This window comes from Anarhichas minor, unplaced genomic scaffold, assembly GCF_050575085.1.
Source record: "Anarhichas minor isolate MPS153535 unplaced genomic scaffold, ASM5057508v1 ptg000016l, whole genome shotgun sequence".
NCBI classification, from domain to species: Eukaryota; Metazoa; Chordata; class Actinopteri; order Perciformes; family Anarhichadidae; genus Anarhichas; species Anarhichas minor.
The window spans coordinates 2,223,389-2,249,020 of NW_027466462.1; the positions used below are offsets into that span (position 1 = coordinate 2,223,389).

The following is a 25,632-nucleotide window of genomic DNA, read 5'->3' on the forward strand; positions in this document are numbered from 1 at the left end:
TTTCATAATGTATTTAATTTACTGTCATTTGTTCCAAATGCCTTCATCATCAGATACCTTTGTCCCATTGCAACCTGGCACTCCTCTCGGGCCTGAAGGTCCGTCCTGCCCGGGCAGACCCTGAGGAAACAGGAAGTAAACAGGAAGTTACACAACACGTGCTACCTGGTTGTTGTTTTTTTTTGGCAAACTAGTGTAAGGAAGATTTCAGTAGGATTTTAGAAAGGGGGGTAAGTAACCCATTAAAAAAAAAAGTCATTTATTTGTGTGTGCATGTTCTTTATTGTCATCATTTTAAAAAATCAGTTAATTTACTTTTACTTTGGTAGTTTTTAATGATAAACCGTGTGCGAATGGAACTAAATAATATATAAAACATAGATGGACATAATAAATAATGATGCATTAGGTTCTCATTATTGTACCTCGTAATAGTTAAAACAAAGGTTGCATCTACCTTAAATAATTAGTAGTTTAAGGGTCCACCCGGTTGGGCACGCAAAGGGACCCAAATCAAACACACCCAACAGGTGCATGCTATGGCTAACATGCTAACATGCTAATGGTGGATCCTCCAAAGGTGGACTGAGGAGGACTGAGCAGGACTAAGAAGGACTGAGGAGGACTGAGCAGGACTAAGGAGGACTGAGGAGGACTAAGGAGGGCCCAGGAGGACTGAGGAGCATCACCTTCAGACAGGTCAGGACAACGTCTCTGCAGCACGGTGTGAGCGTGCACTAGAGGTTGTGTAAAAACTGTGCAGCTCTTATTTTTGCTGCAAATATGTGCGTCTGCTTGTGGCTGCAGCTTCTGTGGAGTTTTTTAATAAATGACCGTTAATGAAAGCCTTTAAATTAGCTTGTAAAATGCTTATGCTTATGCTTATCTAAGAGTGCAGACAAGGGACTGTTATGGTTACAAAATACAGTTTAAACTATTTTAAACATTTGTGAGTTTACATGACAGGCTTAGATATGTGTCTGCTAGCGGTTAGCATAAGTGATTCACAGGCTAATTGGAAGGGTAAAATCAATAAACTCCGGGTAAATGTTATAGTATCGTAGAACCAGCCCAGTAATTCATCTTTTTTTTTGTTTGAGTTATTCATGTGACCTATTTTCTGTGTTTTGGTTTTTTTTAAAACGTGTATAAAATATCCAGGCAGCACGTGTGAGTCCTAATCAATAAAGAGTGATGTCATCATCCTATCCCTTTTAATAATCCAACGTTTACTCATAGCATAGTTTCACTGACCTTCGTTTTACTTTTTACACAAGTAATTTAACTTACTAGTAAAATGCTAAACAATACTTCTAAATAATATTAGTTCCGCCTTCTGAGTTTTAGATGATTTGGGAAAACTTACAGGAAGTCCTGGTGTTCCTGGGAATCCTGGCAATCCAGACGGCCCCTGTTAGAAATAAAATACAGATAAAAATGTTAAATATAAAAGCTGCAGAAGAGAAAGAGCTTCTAGTTTCTTCATGAGCTCAGTGACTCTGGTAACGATGAGGTGAAATGTGGACATCTGCTGGTCAGGAGAGCTTATTACAACTTTATTCTCATCGTGAATCAACCAACCAAACTGAAATAAAACTTCCTTTTTTACACTTTTTTAGGCTTTGTCTCTTAAGTGAAGTGTAAACTGTTGCTGCAAGAGAAGAGACAGCAAAAAATGAATAATAATGTACTTACTCTGATTCCTTTTGGACCATATTGTCCTGAAGTTCCATCACTACCCTGAGAGGAAAAACAGACAATACACAGGATTAGATGAATAATATCTTCACTGATTTGTGTCCATTTTAACGAGGATATAAAACTAATTTGCACTGAAAGTTTGCACCAAAACACTTCCATCAGATTCTCAGTTTTGTTTACTTATTCTCTTGTTCAGAGTTTAGTTAACTTACGCTAGAAATGCCAGACTGGAAGCGAGGTTTCTCTTCTCAACCTTCCGACTCTTCCCTCACGTGTTCCAATTAAAAACCTAAATTGACCCTAAAAACCCACCTTCTCTCCTCTGCCGCCGATCGGCCCCTCAGGTCCGGGGAATCCTGGGACTCCTGGCTGTCCGGTGAGACCTGGGAAACCCCGCTCACCCTGCAGACAGCAACGCAGATACAGTTAACAAACATTACCCCCCCCCCCCCCCCCCCCCTCCCAACAAAAGTATACATTTTTTATATTGTGCGTCTTTTTGCCTACCTTAGTTCCTTTTACTCCGCTGCAGTCACATTTAGATCCCACGCAGCCATGGCAGGCCTGTTGAACGACAAGAAGAATAAATATTTATTTGACTTATATTCTCATTTTCATAATTTAAATCAATAAATAAAAGGCGACAAAAACACTGACAATACCATAGACAAATAATCATAAAAATGCCCTGCAGCATCCTGAGAACACTGACATTATGATCTTTGTTTGCATGTTTTCACTTGTTGTTGAATTCTCTTTCTATAATATAATAATATTACGCACATCAACAAGTGAAAGTGGGCATTTTCATGCTGGAATCCACTAGAGTGCGCTCCATCGTCACGCTGCATGCTCCAGTATTTCTTCCCACAGAGGAGGAGAAAGGTTGTTTCAGAGATGCAAGGTCAGCGAGGACCGAAACGACACGCTAACCTCAAATAAATATCCTTTATCTAGAATAAAACAAATTTAAGAAATTCTTCAGTTTTCTCAGCAGGAAATGCTTTTTTGTTGTGGAGAAGAGGGTGAAAGGAAAGAGAAGGGAGGGAAGGGAGGGATGGGAGCGGGAGTGCCAAGCTGTTGATGAACTTTTCCCATGCCTGTTGACACAGCGAATGCCAGACGGGCATCGATTGCACGCATGCCAGGCAGCCGGGTTGTGAGAAAGACGGACGGGTTAGTCGAGTCAGCATTCTTCTGTGTCCATGTTTGTGTTCATGGCTTTCATGAGGAGACCCACGGGAGATTTTAGTAGTTGTCCTGCTGCAGCACATTTTGCGGAGTTTCTTCTTTTAACATAATATCTACGGTTCACCTTTGAGGCTTAGCATACATTCAAATTATAAGAAATGTCCTTGAGGTTCAGCCTTCAAACATCTTATTTTTAGAGACCAACGGTCCAAAACCCAAATATACTGAGTATGCAGCGACATAAAACAGCAGATCCTCTCAGTTGAGAAGCTGGAACCTGCAGATGTTCGTGTCTGTTGATCAAATAAAGTGTGACCTAATGGGTCGGACTGAACACGGTGACATCGGAGGCTCATACCGGCCGTCTCAGCTCAGTGATTCCCACAGTGAGATCACCGGATGGAGGTTATTTGTTTTGTGACAACATCCTGACGCCCAAAACAGCGTTACCTCATAGGCAGCGAGTTTAAAACAACCGACGTCTCATGTGAAGTCGAGCCAGCTGCTGAACAACCAGCTCGGCCTCTTGTTATGCTCTTCGTCCAAACGTCTCATGTTGTATGTAGGGTGTAAGCTATTTTCTTTATTATTTTATTGTCATCGTATGAGACAAAGAAAAGCTTTTTTCCATCGTGATCTGTGTGTATGCAGTGGCGTCCTCCTGCAACACTCGGAAGCTAAAGCAAGGCACTGTTCACAGCCTGGGGTTGAGGGTTTGATTCCCACCGTGGCCTTCTATGCCATAAAGGAGTTTTTTTTGGGGGGGGGATTAAAAGATGCACAGAATGTCGCATGTTGGTGGTAAACACAAAATGCGAACCGTTATCTGGACTGGAGGGTAGAGAGGTTACCAACACACACACACACACACACACACACATACATACTTGCCTGAATACATTTGAACATGGGTAGCCGGCCGTGTGTGTGTGTGTGTGTGTGTGTGTGTGTGTGTGTGTGTGTAGGTGTTTTTACAAGCCCTGAATCTCCAGATTAGTGTCTGGTCTGCTACAGCTCAATGCAGTCTGCTCTCCCACGCCCAGGCCTGCAGCTCGCACTCTCTTCACCTCCATCCCTCTCTCTCTCTCTCTCTCTCTCTCTCTTCATCCATCGTCCATCGTATTTTTTATAATAGCTGAAGAACGTTTTTTGTAACCAGTGTCGCATGAAAGCATGGTGGAATTAGCACGCTAGCTAACTAGCCCGCCTAAATGAGAACAAATTATCAGGTAAATACTCTTGTCACAGCGTAGGAAAGAACATTATATCGCCGGATAAGTGACGACTTTGTTCAGATCATTTTCTGTAACCGGTGCAGCGTGAAAGCATGGTGGAATTAAAGCGAGCTAAGAGGCCAGCCATCCGCTAGTTAGCTTGCTAATTCCACTGTGCTTTCATGCTACAGGGATTACAGAACATCTCTTTCCCCACCATGGTGTTACTACTTACATTAGTAAAAGATCTGAATACTTCTTGCATATTATTACATCATTCATCTACTTTATGACCTCATGAGTCTACTGTAAGGACAGTGAAGGTAGTTTGTGGCATGTTTGCGTGATCTCACAGTGCGTTTTGTTTCGTTCCCATACGGCTGAGGTGTTGCTCTGTTTGATTTACTGCGAATCAGTTTCCCTTTGAGGTGAAGTGAACTGATAAAGCTGCCTAAATACAGCGTTAAAAGCATCTCTCTCCCCCTCTCTCCATGCTGCTCCCTCTCTCTACCCTCTCATTTACCCCCCAGGCACTGACGGGGCATGTAATCCACTTAGAGAGGTCAGTGAGCTGCAGATATTTGCTCCACTCCCTCTGTCTCTCTGTCTTTTAGCTCTCTCTATCATTTCCCGACACTCTCCCCTAACCGCTGTCCCACTTTATCCCATCACGCCAGCCCCAGCGATCGGGCCCTGAGGGGAGGTAAACTCTGGTTTGGCTCCGTGTAGGACAGGGCGTAACAGTCGGAGTCGTGCCCACACAGGTGAAGCTCTCGCTCTGAGGGGTGGAGGCCCAACGTGCACAATCTGAGGTCAAGGTGAGGCGGTTGATGAGCAACAAGTAGCCGGACTTTATGTCCACATGTGGTTGGTTTTATGGCCTTAAAAAGCACGCAGACCCTTTACTTCAGTACAGTAGAACCAATGGAGGTACCCACCCACCAAATAGATGTCTATATAATGTCTTTATATTATTTGCAGCTGTAAGATATGAATTAGTGACAAATTTAGCAACGATGAATCATTCAGGATCGATACAGTAGGGACGCACGGCGCTACATGATGCAAGACATTCATCAAAAAGGAGCTCATCAATTATTTTGATACTTCTGTACGAAGTCAGACGCAGGACTTTTACTTGTATTTCTGTGGTATTGCTACTCTTACTTGAATAAAATATCAGAGTACTTCTTCCACTGCTGGCTACAAGCCACGAACAAAATGCAGATAAAGGCGTAGGATTACCCCAGGGGTGGATTTCTGTACATAAAACAAACGTGCATTAAAAAGCGAGTAGGAGATATACAGTAGGTGTGTTCAGAGTGATGGAGGGGTGAGGGAGGGGGGGAGGAGGGAGGAGGGGGAGCGGAAGGCATGTACCCGGGGATTAGACCGGCGAGACTGGAATTCCCCCGCTCATCAAAGACTGATGATTAGACACCTACACTGCCCTGCCCTGAATAACACACACACACACACACACACACACACACACACACACACACACACACACACTCACATATGCATCCATGCAGCATACACACTAATGTAAATAGACAAATACTCTCATAAACAGTACACACAGCTGCAAAGACACAAAGTGTATTTCCATCATCAATACACACAAACTTACTGAACCATATCAATTCAACCACATCTATTAACTTCTGCTCAACACTAGAGCCCACATGTTTACACACACACACACACATAATGGAAATATTTGCCAATACAATCTAGTTGGTTCTACTGTATTTCTGACCTGTTATCAGTATCAGTGTGTGAGATTCATGGTGGGAATATTTGTAATTTCTTTGTCATATTTCCAATATTCTGCTTAAAGGATCAGTCCGTAGTATTTCTGACTGTGTATTTACACGCATAGGACATTAATGAGTCTCATATCAGACTATATAATCCAGTTTATACACTTTCTAAACCTGCTTATGATCCATGCACCTCCATTCATTTAAAATCCATCAGAATGTGATTTGATCCGTCCTGAGTTTCCTGCTCTAGATATGAGAGTTGGTCGGCCATAAAACATAAAACGCTGCCGTGCACTTCTACTTTGTGCTGCAACTGCTGCTCAACACTTTCTTCTTCTAACTTTTCACTTTGTCTTTTCTGTTGGCTTTAAGCTTAAAAAATGAAATCAGATTTTATGCGTTACTGCTGAAAATGAGGATTGCGTTGGTGCACTGGTATCGTTTCATGGCTCAGCACCTGTGTGTGTGTGTGTGTGTGTGTGTGTGTGTTCATCCTTGTTCTGGAGACTGGCCCTCCAGGCTCCGAGCCGCCGCCCCTCAAACCGTTGATCCCTTTTCATCGCCGCTGGACTTTGACTACATCAAGGTGCAGACGCCACGAGGGCGACGACCAAACCAAATATTTTCACTTTGACAAAAAAAAAAGAAAATTAAAAGAAATCGGAGTGTGTGTGTTTTGACTAACAGGCTCTTTAGAAGAGGAAGACCCCCGACTGTCTCACACACACACACACACACACACTCACCACACACCGTCGTGCCACAGTGCCGGTCCAGGAATTCCATTGATATTCCCAGGAATTCTCCTTCTTCTGAGCGCAGTTTTCTCCCCCCTCTACTCTTCTCGTTTGGTGTAATGAATGTTGACTCCCCCCTCTGACCTCCCACTGAGAGATACCTGCAGGGAGAGCACTTAAGCATCTTGAGGCACCAGACCTAGTTCCTTTCACGTGCAATTTGAGGCTACAGCCACACGAGTGCATTGTGGTTTTAAAACGCATAACTTGTGCCGGGTTCACACCTCGTTTACACACTACTCCGACGTCTTAGAACCCCTTAAACTGAGATGTTTGAAAACACACACTTTCTATGGAGAGTTTAGACTTTTCAGAACTAAAGAGGGAATGGTAAACACACACACACACACACACACACTATAAACTATACTACAAATCTCTGACTGAGCCGTCGGTTGTCGGGGTTGCATTGTGGGTAATGTAGGCACCAGGTTTGGACAAGAAAGAAGGATGCATGATTAAAAAAAGTCCATAGTTGTGATGCATTGATTTATTTCATCTTCTTCTTTCAAACCGTCCACTGTGACGGTGCTGTGGGAGTGAGATGCAGATGTAGAAATGCAGAAAAATGTATCTGAAGATTAACTTGAAGCTCATAGTTGCTCTAAAACATTCCCCCGATTGGTGCAGTTAGCAGATCCTGAAAGCATGCGTGCAAACGTTGCTGATCTATTGTGGCTCTTGTCAACGGGGAGGGTTGAATTCCTCCCTCTGGGAGACATGACAACCCTCCCTGGCCCGGCTCGGCCCGGCCCGGCACAGCCTGACACAGGTTCAAACATGCTCCCTTTACCGTCCCATCTGCAACGCTCCACATACATCACCACTTGGCACGGCGCTTCCTAGCCAAGGGCAACAAAAAATTTGAGAGGGGAGCGGCGGCTCGCCCCGACTGAATACCTGGAGAGACTGAGAGGAAGGAGGGAGGAGGGAAGGAGGGAGGAGACGAAGGTAAAGGGAAGGAGGAAAAGGGAAGATCACTCCTGTGGGATTTAGGGATGCATTCAGGTCAGGAAACTGCTCAAACACAGACAAATCTGTGTGGTCTAAATTGTTGTTCTTCCTTTTGGAATTCAGTTAATAAAACAGCACAAAACACAGGGGTGTGACTAGTCTGTTTGGTACAATCGTCCACCTTTTTTCGGTGGTTTCAGTCCAGCGGTCATGACCCGAGGACCTGTAACTCCGTCCAGCTGTAACTCTCAACCCATGTCCCGATCTACAACCACCTCCTGCTCTCTGCTCTCGAGGGATCGCAAACAAATCACAGGAAAACTAGATCGTAAACGAACCCCGTTTACGTTTTAGACACTTTGCAGTGAGAGTGGACATCTGTGTAAACCTTTGAGCAAACCTGCATGCTGGAGGTGCATCGCTGTTTGGATGAGCCTTAAATATTTACCCAGAAGCCTCTGCTGTAGACAAAACAAGATAGGATGTCCTGATGCTTTATCTGTGAGATAGTGGGACGGAGAGGAGTGAAAGCTCCTGGTTTACACCTGAACCTCACGCCCATGAAGCATTGCTGAACATCATTACATGTGCGTTAATCTGCTGCTTCTTGTAGCTTCTGGCTTGTTGTAGCTGCAATTAAATATAATGATATGCTTTACATACATTAAGATTCCAAACCCCGACAAACAACTCCAAGTGAGCAGTACACGTACTTTTGTCCACATACAGCATTTTGTGCAAATAAGTCCCATTGTTTTTCTTTTTACTTTTAGTTCGTACCACAGCCGCCCTTACAAAGTACGTACTGTTGCATGCAGTATGCATTCAGTTGGGACCTACTACTTCCTCTTGACATTGCACCTCTGACCCTCTTGCTCACACATCTACTGAGCAGAGCATTGTGGGTCAGAATAGCCAGGAAAGCATGCTGGCTTGCAAACTGCAAAATGGGACCGGATGCAATTAAACATCCTGGTATTTTTTGGCATACTGCATTTGACATTATATGTATTGGGACCTACTAAATCCTTTCCTGGCGTACTAAATAGTATAGTAGTATGGGTATTAGAACACACGCTGTGCTTCTACCTGGACACCTGCAGTTCTACGTCTTCACCACATGAGGGCGGTGACGACAGCTGGAAGCATGCAGGTAAAAAGATGAAAAGCATGAATCAAAAGTCCAGAAAAACGATATATTTTTGGAGATGCCCTCTACACGTCGGCTGTGGCCTCGTTCTGTTTAAGAATGAGTTACACTAACTTTTTTAGCGTCTGACTGTGTTTTCTGGCCGTAGTTTGGTTCGGATCCTCACAGCTGCAACATTCTCTCTCTCTCTCTCTCTCTCTCTCTCTCTGTCTCTCTCTCTCTCTCTCTCTCTCTCTCTCTCTCTCTGTCTCTCTCTCTCTCTCGCGTCTCCAAGTCCTCAGTGTGAGATGTGATCTTCAGAAGAGGCAGGTCACAGCAGGTCCCTGCCCTGCCCACATTTCTCTCAAATGTTCTCACTTTAAAACCAGACACAGCAGCTGAAATGTTAAGTGTTACAGGGGGAAGTTCAACTGTGAGGCTTTATATTGTTTCTGCACCAAGAAACAAGTAAGAGAAGTGAAATGTTGAGGGAGGGAAATGGATGACTTAAACCTGGAAATGCTGAGAAAAGCACTCGCTGGGAAAGACTAGCTTCTTAGGGTCAGCTGTTAGCATTGTAGCTATCTTATCATTACTGTCAAAATGTGCATCCAAAATGTCAGCTCTTTTGCTTTGTGGCAATGCACCTCTTAGATAATATAACGGGTTATTGTTTTGTTTTTCTGATCCTTTATGCATTATACAATGTTTTAAAAGAAAGTTAGACAGTCACTTAAACACAATAAGCAAGTTCAGTTTTTCAGTTCCCCAATAAATAATTCTTAAAATCTGTTTTGTTCACTTTAGTGGAACCAGAAGATAGGAAGGGTCCTAAATGCTCTCGTCTTCTTGGTCTTCCTCTACACCTGTTAACTCTCTTCACTCCTTCAGTTTATCTTTCTTTCTCTTCTTCTCTTGTCTCACATTTTTCCACCACCGCTCCATCTATCCCTCCACCCCTCTCCTCCTCCTCCTCCTCCTCCTCCTCCTCCTCTTCTTCTTCTCTCCTACTGTGCTGTGACAGATGTTCGATATTTCCCGTTGTTCTGACCGGCGGGGGGTCGGTTTGTCTAGGAATCCCATGCACTCAGTGTTGACACGCACAAACAAACATGTGAACACACACACACTTATATACAAGCAAAGAAATAAAGGTACGTCTTGTCTTTATATTTTGAATTACACTATATTGACAATAAAGATGGAAAAACTTTTGTTTAATTTCCAATTCTCTTTCCAAACTTCTTATGAATGTAAAACAATATATTTTTTGCCAATAAAGGAAATTCTACAAGAAAATAGAAAGAGAAACCTGCCTTTTATCGCCGCTCAACCACATACAAAGAGGTGACAAATTCAAGGAAAAACCTGAATAAATGACCCGAGAAACATGTCGAACCAAGTGAAAGAATCCCTCCATAAGTTCAGATATTTGAAGACTCTATAATGTCACCCATCTGTGCATCTACATCAATAAGCAGAAAGAAAACAGGCCACAAAGTCATTAAAAAAATGAGAAAATACACCAAGAATTGCTTCAAAAACGACGTACAAACATGACACAGTTGTGTTTCTAAAAAGTTCCCGAAAAAGTCATTACAGACTAGAAATAAAAGAGAAGAAGAAGAAAAAACAACAAACTTGTAATTAACAAACAAGCGGTGGATCAGGTGCCTCTGTGTCACTAAACAACATGCACCTCGCTCTGCTGCTGAACATTATCCTCCGACTGCATGCTAACGGCTTAGCCGCATACCAGCCAGCACACTGCGCTGCAGGATTAACTCAGACCTGCTCCACCTGAGGGACACACAGCGGCATGCAGTGTAAAGTACAAACAGTGTTTGTGTCTACTGTATGTACAGGACAAGTTCTTAGGATCTGACCCGGGACTCTGATCTGATGGAGAGGGAGGAAAGAGAGAGGGGGAGGTGGAGACCAAGAAAGAAAATGGACCAATCGACGAAGGCCAAAACAAGCCATTAGTCGAGTACTCGACTAAGAAGGAGCCGCATTATTGGTTCAGTCTCACCAACCAAAGTAATCCACGTAATCATTAACCAGGAAGTATAAAGACGGCACAAAGTCACAAGAGGTGAGTGGAAAGGTCGAACAAACAGCCCTGAGGAATAACGTTTCATAAGAGATCACACACACTGTTGTACGAGACGGTTTGGTTACAGGAAACTTGTTGTTAATGCATCCCACCGTCCCTCCTAAAAGGCGTTCAGTGCTGCAACAACATCACACTACTTCCAGCATTTTGCTCCGCAGAGACCTGAGTCATAACTCTCGCGGCCAGAAGAGGCTCTTGTTAGGAAAATGTCAACATGCCTCCATCGTGTTAGGCAAAGAGTGAAGGAGGGAGCAGCCAGGGAGATCCAATATGTGTCTATAGCTTGTCCTTTACTTTGAAATAACTCTGTCTGGACAAGTATATAAAAGGTAACGTGATAGCGCTGTACTCTGAAACAGTAGCCACACACACACATGCAAAATAACACACTCCATACCACTTTTTCCCATGTGGCTTTCAGGGAAACCCTGTTTCCTACTCAGAAGTGTGATTAGACAAACAGGTGCCCAAAATGCAAGAGAAAGCTTTAAAGGTAGAGAGAGAGAGAGAGAGAGAGAGAGAACAGAGAACCAGATGCCCTCCCACACTACGGTCGAATCAGCTGCAGTCAAAACAGCTTTCTGCCTCTCTGAAGCAGCTCTGATGACTTCATTCATTTGTTCATAGACTGCTGCAGACTACAGGCTAAGCTGTGTGTTTTAGCATTGTGTGCGTGCGTGTGTGTGTTATCGCTCCTCGCCATCAGTCCCTCGTGAGATGAACAGATCTGGAGGGTTGGTGGAGAGGTGGAGGCCGAGAGACGAAGTGCTGTTTCATGAGTGCAGATGAACCGATTGGTGGACTTGGCTGTCAATCATCACATCAGTACTCTGGTTACTTATGAGCAGAATAAGTTATGCCTGCTTGTAGCCCCGACTTGTGTTGCATTGTTATTGCAACCAAAGCAGCACAAGGTTTAACTCTCTGCTGCTATAAGTTAATGTCTCTTTTATGTGTTTATTACTGTTTGGTAATGCAATGTCACATTTGACAGCTTTAGAATTTGAATAAAAGCATATTTTGACTTCATATATCTATGTAAACCTAAACTTTTCACATAGATAATCCACCAAAACTCTTGAAGTGGTGTCCTGGACAATGTGGGGACTGCAGGTGGGACACTTGGCCATTTGGAGATGCTAATGTGCAAAGTTGCCCCGTGGTTGCGAAGGAATATGTTATTTAGGAAGTCTTTTCTTTTGAGGGAAATGAGAAACCGAAAGAGCAAGAAAGCCTGGAAACAAGGTGACTTTGTGTTTGACAGAGAAAGACGAGAGTGACCAGAGACACGGAGGGGAGGCTCTGCAGGTCGCTATAAAAAGCCGTTGAATGATGTAAAGGCGAGGCCAGTCGGCATATTTGTTAATACGTACTTCGTGGGGAAGCTGTACAACACGGGGTTAAGCAGGTGAGAGGGGAAGGAGAGAGGAAAGAAGGAGACATCTGTAGATCAAGGTCACCCGCTGATCTCAGACAGATTGAAAGTCCTCCCTTCTTCTTCTCTCCAGAAAGAAAGAATGCAGAACAATAAACGCTTTAGAGCACAAATATGTGATGCATTTCAATTTGCTCTCTTTGATCATTTTGTTTTTCTTCTTCTTCTCCAGTCGAGCTTTTTTGTTTTTCTTTGCTTCCCACCTGAAGCGATATGTTTTTCACTTTGTCCCTTAAGCAGCGCTCTGTTTTTCCTTTGGGCTGTAAGAATTCCATTTTTTTTTTTCTAGAGAGAGAGAAAGAAGGGAGGGAGGGAGGACGGCATGTCTTGTGACTGCTCAGTGTAGGTGGACTTGGCCCACTGGATCACACACACACACACACACACACACACACACACACACACACGCACACACGGCAAGAGAATTTCATTTTTTTTATTAAAAAAGAAAAAGCAATCACAACTTCACTACAAGCTGAAAGCGGTTGCTGAACTTCCACACCTGCATCAATCATGAATAACTCCTCCACTGGTACAGCTGCCGCCTCCGTAGTACTTTCCGGTTCGGATTTTCGGACAAATGTTACATGAATAAACAGAGTCTGATGTTGAATGCTGCAGTTCCAGATGTCTGGCTTTCCCACCGGCACATGAACACAACATAGCAGTTGTCTAAAACAAACACTAAAACATTGGATTATCACCAAAAAGCTGATCCCAGAATCAAATCTTACAAACAGACACAGCTTTCCTATCCGAGGACCAGATTCAATCCCACGCAAAGGAAAGAAAACCGCACTCACAGTGTGAAACGATCAAAAGAAGATGAAGCAGAGACGTAGACGTACAAGCATCTGACAGAGTTTCTTTATCATTTACTCAAAGTGCTTCGCTACATATCCACAGGACTAGTCTTCAATCCAAAGATCCGGTTGATAAAAGCATTAAAGATGATCCGACCGCAGCTTTAAACGAGCTACTATGAATTGAACAAGGCCCTCAAGTTCTTAGTTTCTGGCAGATTGCATGAAAATAAAGGATCACAATGTGCCACGATCAGGCCTCAGTTGGCCTCTTCAGTACCCTGGACACTCTGTTGGCGTATAGACTTCTACTTGTGGAGTTAAACGTGAAATAAAAATCAATAAAAATGTTCAGTCCTGCTGTCAGCTTTTACAGGGATTCTACCTGGTTGTTATCTTCCTGCAGTGGACTACATGTACCGGTGTGATGGCTCAAACAGTCCAACATGCAACACAAGTCCAACAAACTGCTGGTTTAAAGACACTATGTGCAGTATAGGAAACATGGGATGTATATATATATACAATACATTCACGGGATTCTTCTTAATCCTAATCTGTAGAAAAAGAGCTCCGCTTTAATCTGGATATTCTCACCGGCCTTTAAAGAAGTGACCGCTGCTTAACCCTCCACATCAGAAGATCACAGATTCCTGACTTTCATAACCCAGAAGAGCTTTGCACAATCTTTAAGTCGCTCACAGAAGCTCGTGGTCATGTGGGGCGCCGCGAATAACACGACTGCGCGCTGTTGTTTTTAGGGGGTCGTGAGTAACAAAGTAAAAATAGGTTGAAACTGCACGGTGGTCTGGTTAGAGATGAGAGCAGGACATATATTAAGAAGCATAGCTGGATGGATGTAGGGGGGGGGGGGCTCTGTTGACCTTTAAAATCTGAAAGCAAAAAGTGAGGGATGAAGTAAATAAAGAAGTGTGTAACAAACACAGCGAGTTTACCCTCCTCTGAACGCAGAGGGTGATAACGGGGTGAAGGGGGAGAGAAAGATGTCTTGTGCAAAGAGATTAAATGAGATTATGAGCCCAGTGGGAAGAAAACACGAAGCAGGACGAGGACTAACATTTTAGATCCAAGTGTTTGATTTACTACTTCTGCTACTACTGATACAAATACTGCTACTACTGCTGGCCCTGTAGGTATTATACTACTGGTACAAATACTGCTACTACTGCTGGCCCTGTAGGTACTAATAGTACTGATACAAATACTGCGACTGCTACTACTGCTGTTGCTGCTCCTTCTACATTCTGCTGGTACTGCTAATACTACTATTGCTGGTACTACTACTGCTACTAAACTACAAATGAGACTACTGCTATTACTACTAATGCTACTACAACTTGTACTGTAACAACTACTACTAAACTACTACTACTTCTGCTAGTATTGCTAATGCTGCTGGTACTGCTAATACTACTACTCCTGTAGCCACTGCTAGTCCTCCTCCTGCAGTACTACCACTACTACTGTAACTCTTGCTACTGCTATTCTACTACTGCGAAACCTACTTCCATTACTACTACTAATCGTACAACTACTACTACTGCTGCTACTACTATACTACAATGTCTACAGGTACTAGCCTACTACTGCCTCTGACAATACTAATCCTCCTCTTGCCGCTACTACTAAAACTCTTGCTAATGCTGTTACTCTAAATACTACAGCAACTTCTACAAATACTACTTCTGCAGTTACTACTGCTATTACTAGTGTTAAAACAAGTGGTACTCCTACATCTCATATTACTACTACTACTGCAACTCATACAACTGCTGCTGCTGCTACTAGTAGTATTTCTACACCTACTGCATCGAGTACTGCTTCCAGCTGTAAACAGAGAGACAGAGTACATGCGGAGCAGGAGGGAGTGAAAGTACTGGATAGAAGTAATTAGCTGTCTAAACATTGACTTTTCTGTCCACCTGTTAATCCTAATGGCATCTTCAGCTCATTGACACCACAGTGTGAGTTCCACCAGGAAACACACACACAAGTACACACAAAGTACTCCTTCATAATGTGTAACTATATAAAGGAGGTAAATAGGATTGCTGCTTGTTTAAGGAGCCCTTCTCTCAGAGCAGGTGAGATAAAGATGGAATTTGAACACAAAGGGAAGGGAGAGATGGGGGAGAGACGGGGGAGAAAAACAGATACAGTCAGAAGGAGTGTAAAGGAACGTTGATTATTCTGTGACGTCAGGATTTCCCAAAGGTCTGTTGAGAGGACGGTGGATCGAAACGACTAAATCTACAGCCGCGTTTTCCAAAAGAAATGTGCAAAAAAACAATTATTTTTATACCGATTTGTTTCATTAAATAAATAAAAATGCCGAGATGAATTCTGCTCCTGCTTGTTTTGTTCAATCTAAACCTCAAAGATGTTCAGGTTTATTCTCAGGCAAGACAAAGAAAAGTAGCAAATCTTCGTTGCAGCTCTAATTGTAAGTAATAGATCAGGAATCGTCTGGGTCTTTTAACTTTACATAAGGTGAATTGGAGGAGAGAGTCTGAGTGTTATGAAGTCTGGGAAACAAACTCTTAGATTAGTTACAAGGAGATTTTTGGAGATTGAAGCTCCATTTTTTCTTCTTTTTAAAAAACGTTGGCAAAACGTTTTGTTTCCCGCATAAAACTGGTGACGCCTACACTGACACCACTTCTACTGTGAGAAACAAAATGGTGAAACATCTCTGCATGTATTGGTTGGATTTATGTTTAACTTTGTAAATTCCAGGAGGGAGAAATGATTAACTCACCTGCGTTTCTGTGCGCAGTGAGAGACGGCGAGAACAAGAGGCGGATGACGAGGAAAGAAAAGAAGAGCGGACTAAAGAAGACGAGAGAGAAGCGCTCAGGTGCAGCTCTGCAGCGTGAGCAGACGTATCACTGCAATCGGAGGATGTTATGGCTACCACACACACACACACACACACACACACACACAGCTCCACCTGGGATGAGGGTCATGTAAAAGGTGAGGCAACCTTGTGTGTGTGTGTGTGTGTGTGTGTGTGTGTGTGTCTCTGTGCGTGTGCGCGCACAGGAAAGCATGCATCAAATTAAGTGTAGTGTTTGGTTGCGCGGCATGACGGGTTCAAAGGAAAACCTCCAGGTATACATTACCGCTGAACTCGCTCACCTGGCTGAATGGTAGATTCATATCTAGGCAGGGATTAATACTGCACACACACACACACACACACACACACACACACACACACACGACCAAATAGCTGTGCAACAGTGATGAATGAGACGCTCTATTTATGATAAATTAATTATTACAAGCCGAATGAGAGGCTCTTTGCATGTGTGTGTGTGTAAAGGGATTTTATTTTCTCAGTCCTGTGAAAACCATGTATCTCTAAATATCAACTTTATATGGACTATAAGAAAGAAACGGCCTCTTGAGGAGTTAATCCTCCTTTATATTTTAAAAACTTGCGCATGTTTGGAGATGCTCGTTCATGAGCTGACCTCCAGGTATGTGGTGGTATTGTGTCACACACACGGCCTCCACTAGGGGGCCTCGGTGAGAGCACTAGTGCTGCTCAGACTGAACCAGGAAAAGTGGGAGAGAAAGTCAAAATAACTTGCAACACCTGCATCCTCCCTCCATCTTTCATTCTCATCCTCCTCTTTTTTTCCTTCATCGTCTTCACTCACTAACTCTTTCTGATCAAACTCACTGATGAAGGCTCTCGTCCATCCATCTCTCCCCTCTAAACTTCCTCTTCCTCCTCTTCCTCTCCGGGAGGGTGGGGCCAGCCACATTCCTTGGTACAAAGTGGACCCCCTCTCTCTCCATCTCTTCAATCCATAGTTGGGGTCATATAAACCAATTTAAAGGACATATTCACCTATAGTGAAATAGACTTAAAGCCGTCTTTGTGCGCCTGGTTACATCAAACAACGTCGGTGCCTTTTTATGAACTGTTCTGACTTGCATAAAAAAAAAACGTCTTGAAGATTTGATCTGTTTCGTGCCGCAGCAACACCCCACCGGCAGGCAGGAGGAATGTCCCCGAGTTCAGACTTCAAGTATTTTGTAGACAAGATGCATAAAGTGATGAGGAAGCCACCTGCGTTGTTATAAATACAAATGATCTGGGGTCAACTTTGAGCAGGCTCCCTCATCCTCTCACCCTGAACTGATAATAAAGTGACCTTTGCGTAATGCAATGCTGCCATACGTGTAAATATCTTCAAGGTGGAGGTGTGCAAAAGTCTTCTAGAACATAAAGGAAAAAAAGTCCTACAGGCTCATACCGCACATGCTGATGAACAGCAGGCCTGATTGGACACGCAGCGTGTGGGCGGGGTCGTGCGCAGCAGCCTGCAACTATATAGCCCTCGTGAATTATTAATGAGGATGTGAATATTCATGACACAGATAGCCTGTTGGAATATTACATGAGGAGTCGGGCTGAGACGCTCCGCACTGACTGATCGATGCCCACTAATGCAAACTAATGCAGAGTGAAGGGGAGGGAAAGTACGCGCTAAACACGGATCTCAAGTGCAAAGAGACATTTTCACCTTGATGCTCATAAACTGGCTGCAGAGAATCTGGTGTTAGGATGCAATACAGATGTGTTTATATGAATCCATACTTCAATATGCGTCAATAACCAGGTGCTGTCCATATAAAACACACACCTGCAAAAGGGGAGATGCACCTTCATAACCGCTGAAACAAATCACATTCCCGCTCCTCTGGGATGTCACCAACTAAAACATTACGCACCGTGTTTTAGGTCAGACGGGCGGCAGACCGCGTTGTCACGCTGACAGGAGCAGGAATGTTGCCTATAGTGTGTTTAGTTACACGCGCTCCTCCTCATACAGTTCTCTATATGTCGTCTATGTTTTGAGTGCGAGACAAAAAAAAAAAGGTACGATGCCGGCTGAGAACAGTGCGCAGTGGTCGGCGTGTCGCTACAGGTTGAGGAAGGACCGTGACGCGCAGGGACCGGGACAGAAACTCCGTCCGATTCTTCCATGAAACTACAAAGCAGAAGGTGCTCACTGGTCCCCGGCGTTCAAAAAGAAAGACAGAAAAAAGTGCAGTAAAAGAGCAGCACAACGGCGTGTAATCGGGTTTATTGTCTTCATTGCAACACAATTGTAAAGTGGATTATTATTATTATTAGAGCAGAAGCATATGCACTTGTTATAAAGCGAGCCTCTCTATTTATAAACCTTAGCTGGGGCCGGCTGTGAGAGCCGTTGGTGTCCCGGTGTCCCTGAGCGAGAGAGCATGCACGGTCTCTTCGTGCGGGGTTAAAAAGCCGATAAAAAGAGGGCTCCAAACAGTAAAACAGGAGAGAAGCCGAGGAACGCACTTACCGCAGAGTCGGATCGCTGCACCGCGACGCACAGGGCGAGGAGGAGCAGAGGCTCGGCGAGCCGTCGCAGGCTCTTCAGGTCTTTATTCATCTTGGTGGGGTGAATACAACAAGGATCCGTCTGCGTTAACACTCACAAACTCTACTCTCTACTCGCGTGTCATAGCCCTGCGTCTCTCTCTGTCTCCCCCCTCTGCACACTTGTTCTTCAGAGAAATAGAAGTAATAAGAAAAAAAGCACTTCTTCTCGGCGTGTCGGCTGTTGTTGCGCTTGCAGAGGCTCCCAGTGGTCCTGGCTCTGGCACCGTGCGCCTCTGCAGTCCCCCTCTCTAACTTTTTCTCTCCTCGACGTGCAACTTCCTAGCCGGATCTACTTCCCGCAACCAGGGCGCACTGATATTAGCACTGCACCTACACCAAGACAGGCAAGTTCACCTAAAATACAGTTTCGGGATGAAATGCGTCTTAAAATATGGTCCTACTCTGGCAACCAACGTGGGACATTCCAGTCCCAAAAAATGATTTGTTTTAAATCCCTCTCCAATTAAAAATGATTTAATAATGTTGGGACCTCGCACACGCGGATGGATTTGGTTCCTTCCTCCTGCGTGCCTCCCCAATTCTACCCAACGCCTGAGGCTGCACAAAAAAAAGGTTTGACATTAAACCTTTATTTGACATTTTCTATCCGCCCGGACATGTTGCATTCCTGCCAGATTATTAAGGGGCCAAATACTCTCTGTTGACTCCTGACAGAGGGATGCTGCCGGCAGAATGGAACAAAAAATGTACTTTAGACAAACCCAAAGAACATCATCCTCTTCTTCTCAGAATGCATTCTTTTAAAAGGTGTATGGTGCAAGAGGGAAGCTGCTGATACTGTATCATATAAAACTATTGTCAAAGCCTCCCAAAACACACGGCATTAATACATTTTTTAATTTTTTTAATAATGTAACAATTCATCATGAAATGTTAAATGTTCACGACGAGTCTTGATGGCACTAAAACACCTAAAATGCAGGTGACGTCCTTTATGGGGGCTTGAAGTTGTAAAGTAACCAGTTAATGATAGTTGATCTGTTTCACAACTTTCACTCTCAACTGTATTCGTTTTAGCTCTTTGTCTCCAGTGCGCTCACATGCTTTTCTTACTGTATTCAGGAGCAGTTGCAGAACAGAATTCCAAAATTGAGAAACTGAGTATCTCAAAGAACCACTTTCCCACCAGGATAGAGCGTTGTTGATGAGATATCTGTGTGTAATATTCTGGGATGTTTGACTTGAAGTGAGTTTATCCACTTGAAGTGAGTCTGCCTCATAATGCAAAATGACCTTAAACCAAACACAACAGCCAGTTGCCAGCTTATTAAACTGATGCAATCTAATACAATAGTCTTGCAATAATTCCTTCAATGTTTCCTTTTTAAACTGTTTTTGAGAACTCTATGGTCATTTTGGAGTCTGTTGCGATGCTGTTGAATTGTGTGGTGTTGTACTGACAGGTGTTTCTTTTAATTTGTCCACCCCATTTATAACAGTGGGGACTGCAGTTCCATTTGTCTCCTTATAACTGGTAGAGATTAGATCTGAAAACTCGGCAAAAACGACCATTAAAATGTAACGAAGTGTTAAATTACTTTGAAGAAAGTATGAGCTTCTTAGGTTTGAGCTATTTCTGCTACATGGTTTAGGGTTAGGGTTGGGGATATATGTTTGGGTAATAAATATATTAACAATTGCATCAATGACTATAATATGCCATCAAAGTGCAAAACAAAATGGTCCCAGTAAGGATCCCTGCGGTGCTCCGCAGCTGAAAAGCTGTCGAGGAGAACAAAGATGCTTTTGTGTGAGCTAGGAACATGAGTCAACAAAATCTGTTGAAGACTCAGGTCAAGTTGAGCTAAAATAGAACATTCAAGAGCTAAATGAGGACTGTTTGCAACTTGAGTAACTCAGTGTCTGCACCATGTTTAGAGCAACAGGTCACGACTGAGGTGTTCAATGTTTTTAATTTGATCTCATGCTTAAAGCTAGGCTTCTATATGTAACAGTTAACATGTACTGCGATGTGTGAACGGACTGTAAAGTAACTTCAAAACTGAGACTTTCTCGGTTTGCCCAGAACAGCTTGTCGACTGATTTCTATGTAAAGTGACATTTTTGCAGTGAAAGACCCCAAAGAATGTGCCGTTTATGCGTGGTCCCTAGTGCCTTCCCCTTTGTCCCCTCCGGCAGGGCCAACAGTGTGTAGCTAAAGTAGCGGGTTTGATTTTAGCTAACAATAAATGATGTGAAGTGTAACTAACGATTGCTTTCTACTAGCCAAGAGGGATGCAAGGCGGGGCTGGCCAAGCAGCTCACTGGAAGCTAAGCTAAGGCTAGCCAGCTAACTGTGACATAGCCGCGCTGCATGGATCTGGCGTTGGTTGCTTCGTAACGTTAGCTGATGAAGTAATTTGGAAACGGCAAGCTAGTTATTATAAAATAAAGGGACATCACAGATAGCAGGTGACGGTATTCTAAATGTGACATATGATTGCACGAGCAACAGGATGCTGACTGCAGTTCACTAAACGGCCACCAGAGTCTTTAATAACAGGGATTTTCCGAAAGTTACATCGGCTAGTACATTTACGACACAAAGCTATTATAATCCTGAAGACAAGGATATCCTGCAAATATAATCCTATTTGCAGGATATATTTTTAAAGTTAAAAGAATGTGTAAGATTATTGTATTAAATGTAGGATACACAACAGAAATATCATGCAACCACACTAGATTAAATACTTTTTAGACGACTTAATAGAGTATAATATGACCACTGTATTGATGATGTGGGTGATAATGTAGCATAAAGACATAAGGTAATTTTAAAGTACAGTGATTATTGATAAACTCACTTTTTAAGGATATTGTATTTATATCACAGGGGATAAAATAAAGGAAGTTTAGTTCATAAAGGTTTCTCAAAGTTCATAATTGAGGTTCATAAGAATAAAAGTCTTTATATCTTTAATGTTTAAATATTTTCTTTATTTCTATTTTTCATGGCTAACAACCAAATAAAGACTTGCTCCGGGTGTGAGGAGCTTCCTCTGCAGCTCCAACCAGTTTGAAGAGGTTACGGTCTGTGCGCGTGAGTAAAGTCTCCAGCTTGCAGCCAAAAGGTATGGAGGCATGAATGACATGTGTTGGCCCCTCCTCTCCCTGCTGTGGTGCGTTGCTGAGTCGAAGCGCAACAACCCGGAGAGCGCAGCAGCGACTTCACCGCTGCGACTTTGGTGAGTTGGATAAGCTCTCATTTCATGAAAGAAATCACCTTCAAAGAAAGAGGATTTTCTCTCCGTGCTGGTTTGTGGTTAAATGCGTAAAGCTGTGTGTGTGTATGTGTATTAATGCGGGTTGTGTTTGGCGGGGGGACTACTTTATCTCTCTATTTCTCTGTGTCTGTCTCCGGGTAGATGACAGGGGCTTTTTTTTTTTTGGAGTCGTCGATGAGCGCGTTTGAAGTGCCTTGCTGGTGAAGACAAGGGGATCGACTCTGGACCTGCGGTTCCCCCCTCTCTGCCAGTCGGATCCAAAAAATGAAATTCCTGTAAGCCATTTTTTCCCTCGCGCTTTCAACTTCATTCTTAAAAAAAGTTCTCAGCTTTGCAAGCAGCCGCTCGGAGCTCGGTCACGGCTCGCTGGCGACGTTTGAGCCGAGCTCCGGCGCAGTTTACCTGCCAGAGCATCACCGGAGCAACAAACTAACCAAATGTTTATTTCTCTGGCAGGATTTGTGTGATAGCAGTCGCTTTGGCGGCGAGATCTGCGCACGGAGTAAGTCCCATTTGCTTATGTTACACTCCTTCAGGTGGAGTGGCTCTCCACTCGGGTTTATTTGCAGCACAGATGTCACATAAGAACTATGAAGCTGAATGTGCTACATTTTTGCATTGCGACTGCGTAGTTCCAGGTCTACTCTGTTTAAAGACACTTTTAAAACGTTTTAACTGGCACTTTGACAAATTTATTTTGCATATGTGACTTTTACGCACGTTGTCCATATCAGAGACGTGCACTCTGCACAGGTCTATTGTGTGCCTCTATTCCTCCATGCGTCACGTTGTGGATGTCTTCAGTCTGCCGCATGAGGTGACACATTTCTGAATATATTCCTAGTCATTCTACACATCTATAAGGACAGTGAAGTCACTGTTTTTCAGCACCCTTTGTTGTCATTTTTTATAGAAATTAATATTCCAACTGCGTTCAGTGCCCTTCAACCTATAGATGTTTTTTTTTTTAATGCCTTGTTGTGAAGTTTGCGTTTATTAGTAGCCCGAGGGACTGAAAAAAGCAGCTCATATTAGAGTGGGCGCGCTCAGATTAATTTGCAATTCAAACCCCGCCCCGCTGATGAATATTTAAAGTAGGAGATTATTGGGGCAACGTGCCTTGTTTGCAAGCCACACCTTTACAAGAAAGCTGCGGGACTCATCTTCTGCAGCAAGAGAGTGCAAGCAAACAGGATCCTTTCTTTATTTGCACCACTCAAATGTGCATTATTTAAACCTTTTATATGGTATTATATTCATCGGTATATTGGAGCTGTTTGAAGGCATATAGTACACTGGAAATGCTGTGAATCTATTTCGCTTTGTTTCTCATTTTATTCTTATTTCATGTTCTCAAATCTTACCGATTACTATGAAAAAAAAACCCATCTAAACCATGACTAAAATGTAGTGACTGTCCAGTGAAAACCATGTATATCCTAATTGTAACACTTTACTTTAGCTCTTCCTATTCAGCATTTACAACCACTATGCAACCATGTAATACATGCACTATAATGTAGCTGAAAGTGTTTATTAATGTACAGTATTACAATGTTAGCATCCAGTCTCTAGCATTTACACCAGGCTCTACTGGTTTATATATTGAGTATTGCTACTTTAACTTAAATATAAAAAGATTTGAATACTTCTTTCTCCACTGACTATAAGACACTTATAAATGTTTGTTGTCTTAATGACAGCATCAAACAGCAGCGCTGCTCTTTCTTAATCTAATTTGGGAGGTAATGGGTGTAGTGCTTCTTCTCATCACAGATGGCCAGTCTGTGTCTCAATAAAGTATTTCAAAACACTTTCAGTAAAAGTAGTATTAGTAAAATAGTAAAATCACTCACAGTCATGTTTTTATACATTTTATTTAAGTAGGAATTACTGTTGCACTTGGTCCAACTCAGCTTAACAACTTGACATATTAGTTGGTATTTAAATCTACTACAATCTGTCATCATTTTATGTTTAAGTTGATCTTTATATGTAAAAGTATACAAATTAACTAGTGATAAAAGTAAAGTACATTAAGTGGGGAAAAAGTGGTATTTGCAGTAAAAGAATAAAGTAGCATGTTACATAACACGCAAGTAAAAGTACCTAAAAAAATTGCATTTAAGTACAGTATATGAGTAAAATCAACCTTAACCATGTGCCGAACTTCATCATTGAACTGCAGAGGGACTCAAACCCTCGACCCCAGCAGTGGTAGTGCCTTGCTTTACCAGCCGAGTGACAGGAAATGCTTTGGTAGTCGTTGGAAGGGGAAACATTAAAGCGAATCAGCAGCAAAAAGCTTCCTGCGTCTCAATAGGACTCATCAGATGGAGCTGCATTGACTTTGAATTGACTCCTCCACCCACTTCTCCCCCTCCCCGTTGTTTTGTGTTGTATACGTGTGTGTGTGTGTGTGTGTGTGTGTGTGTGTGTGTGTGTGTGTGTGTGTTGAGTGACTGACAGATGAGTTTATTGGGTGGTCTGAGCTGTCATTACCTTGGTAACTGTGTCTTTAGGTATCGCCGTGGTGAGGCAGAGGTCCAGCCCAGAGTTAGCACGTGTTTCAGACTCATTTAAAAATAGGAAGTTAATCCTAAATTCATGCACTGAAAGCATGAGAAGACATTAACCAACAGGGAATTTTGAAATACTTGTATATTTTGGAATGCTTTATTTATTTTTACCATCTAGTTAGCATGTCTAGAAGAAGCCAGCTTGGTTAGGGGCTAGGAGGAGCGTGTTAGCATTGTTTAGCTTTTGAGTTTGCTAGTTAGCTATGATGCTAACACTGGACTTACTCTTCTCAAGCTACAAGCTGCGGAGCTACCAGAACATTTATTGAGCCACATGAAAAATAAATGTGGAAATGTGTGTATCTTTTGGTGTGTTAGCGTTGTTTAGCTTGCTTGTTAGCAGGTTTGCTGGCTAGTTTCAACAATGATGTTTCAGTGAACACACAGAGAGCAAGAAGTGTCTGTAAGGGTGACACAGCTGTTGGCTCCGAGGAAACATCACACTCGGGTGAGGAGGAATGGTGAGGAGAAGGGAGGAGGCATGACGGGAAGGAGAGGAGAGGAGGGAGTCAGAGGTTGGAGCGGGTGATTCTGTACTACCTGGACGGTAATGAAATGCCTTTACGTTGGTTGGACTGCAAGATGGATGCGTTGTACACACGTGTGCCTACTGTTTAACATCAGCCAGGTGACACATGAGGGTTTTAGAACAAGTTTGACAATCTTGGATATGTTGAGTGGGCTTAGTTGGTGGCAGAAATGGACATTTTCCATTTGTTTTTAATTGCTTGCTATGCAGCTCTTTGGATGTCTTCTTCCTACTGTTCCACAGTATTTATTTTTGTGTGATATGATAATCAATTAGCAGACTCTTGAAAGTTGCTTGAGAAGTCTAATCCATCATCATTATTACATTATCATTTGGTGCGTGTAGTGTGCTAATTAACTCTCCTGCTGTACGGACATTAATAGAAAGCAGTGGGTGCTGGGAAATAAGCACTTGCACATTTCTAAAACACAATTGCTTGGTATGCAAATACTCAATATGTAGTGCAGTAGTGCTGATTTCTGACTCCATTTATCAATTACTCATCTTTGCCTTTAAATTTAGGAACATGCAGTCAAAAGTGGGCATGCATCATTTCCTTAGAGTATGCCAAAATCATTTAAAAGTGTGTTTTATCCCACATAACAACCAAAAACAAACAACAAAGCATCAAATCACATTTGTAAAGCTTTTGCAAATTTGAAATTTCTGCCTGAAAAAGGAATGAAATTTGCAGTATATGGGTGAACATATGCAA

General features: G+C 42.9%; 1 protein-coding gene across 1 annotated transcript in view; it reads right to left on the reverse strand.

The window, feature by feature from the left end:
• col4a5 (collagen, type IV, alpha 5 (Alport syndrome)) overlaps positions 1-18,571 on the reverse strand; it is a 36,805-nt gene extending 18,234 nt beyond the window's left edge. Inside the window, exons 1-6 of the mRNA XM_076092223.1 lie at positions 18,482-18,571; positions 2,209-2,265; positions 2,014-2,103; positions 1,696-1,740; positions 1,367-1,411; positions 58-120 (exon numbers count right to left, since the gene is read on the reverse strand). Of these exons, the coding sequence (XP_075948338.1) occupies positions 58-120; positions 1,367-1,411; positions 1,696-1,740; positions 2,014-2,103; positions 2,209-2,265; positions 18,482-18,571 (390 nt within the window). The remainder of the gene's footprint in view (positions 1-57; positions 121-1,366; positions 1,412-1,695; positions 1,741-2,013; positions 2,104-2,208; positions 2,266-18,481) is intronic.
• Positions 18,572-25,632: the final 7,061 nt, after the last annotated feature.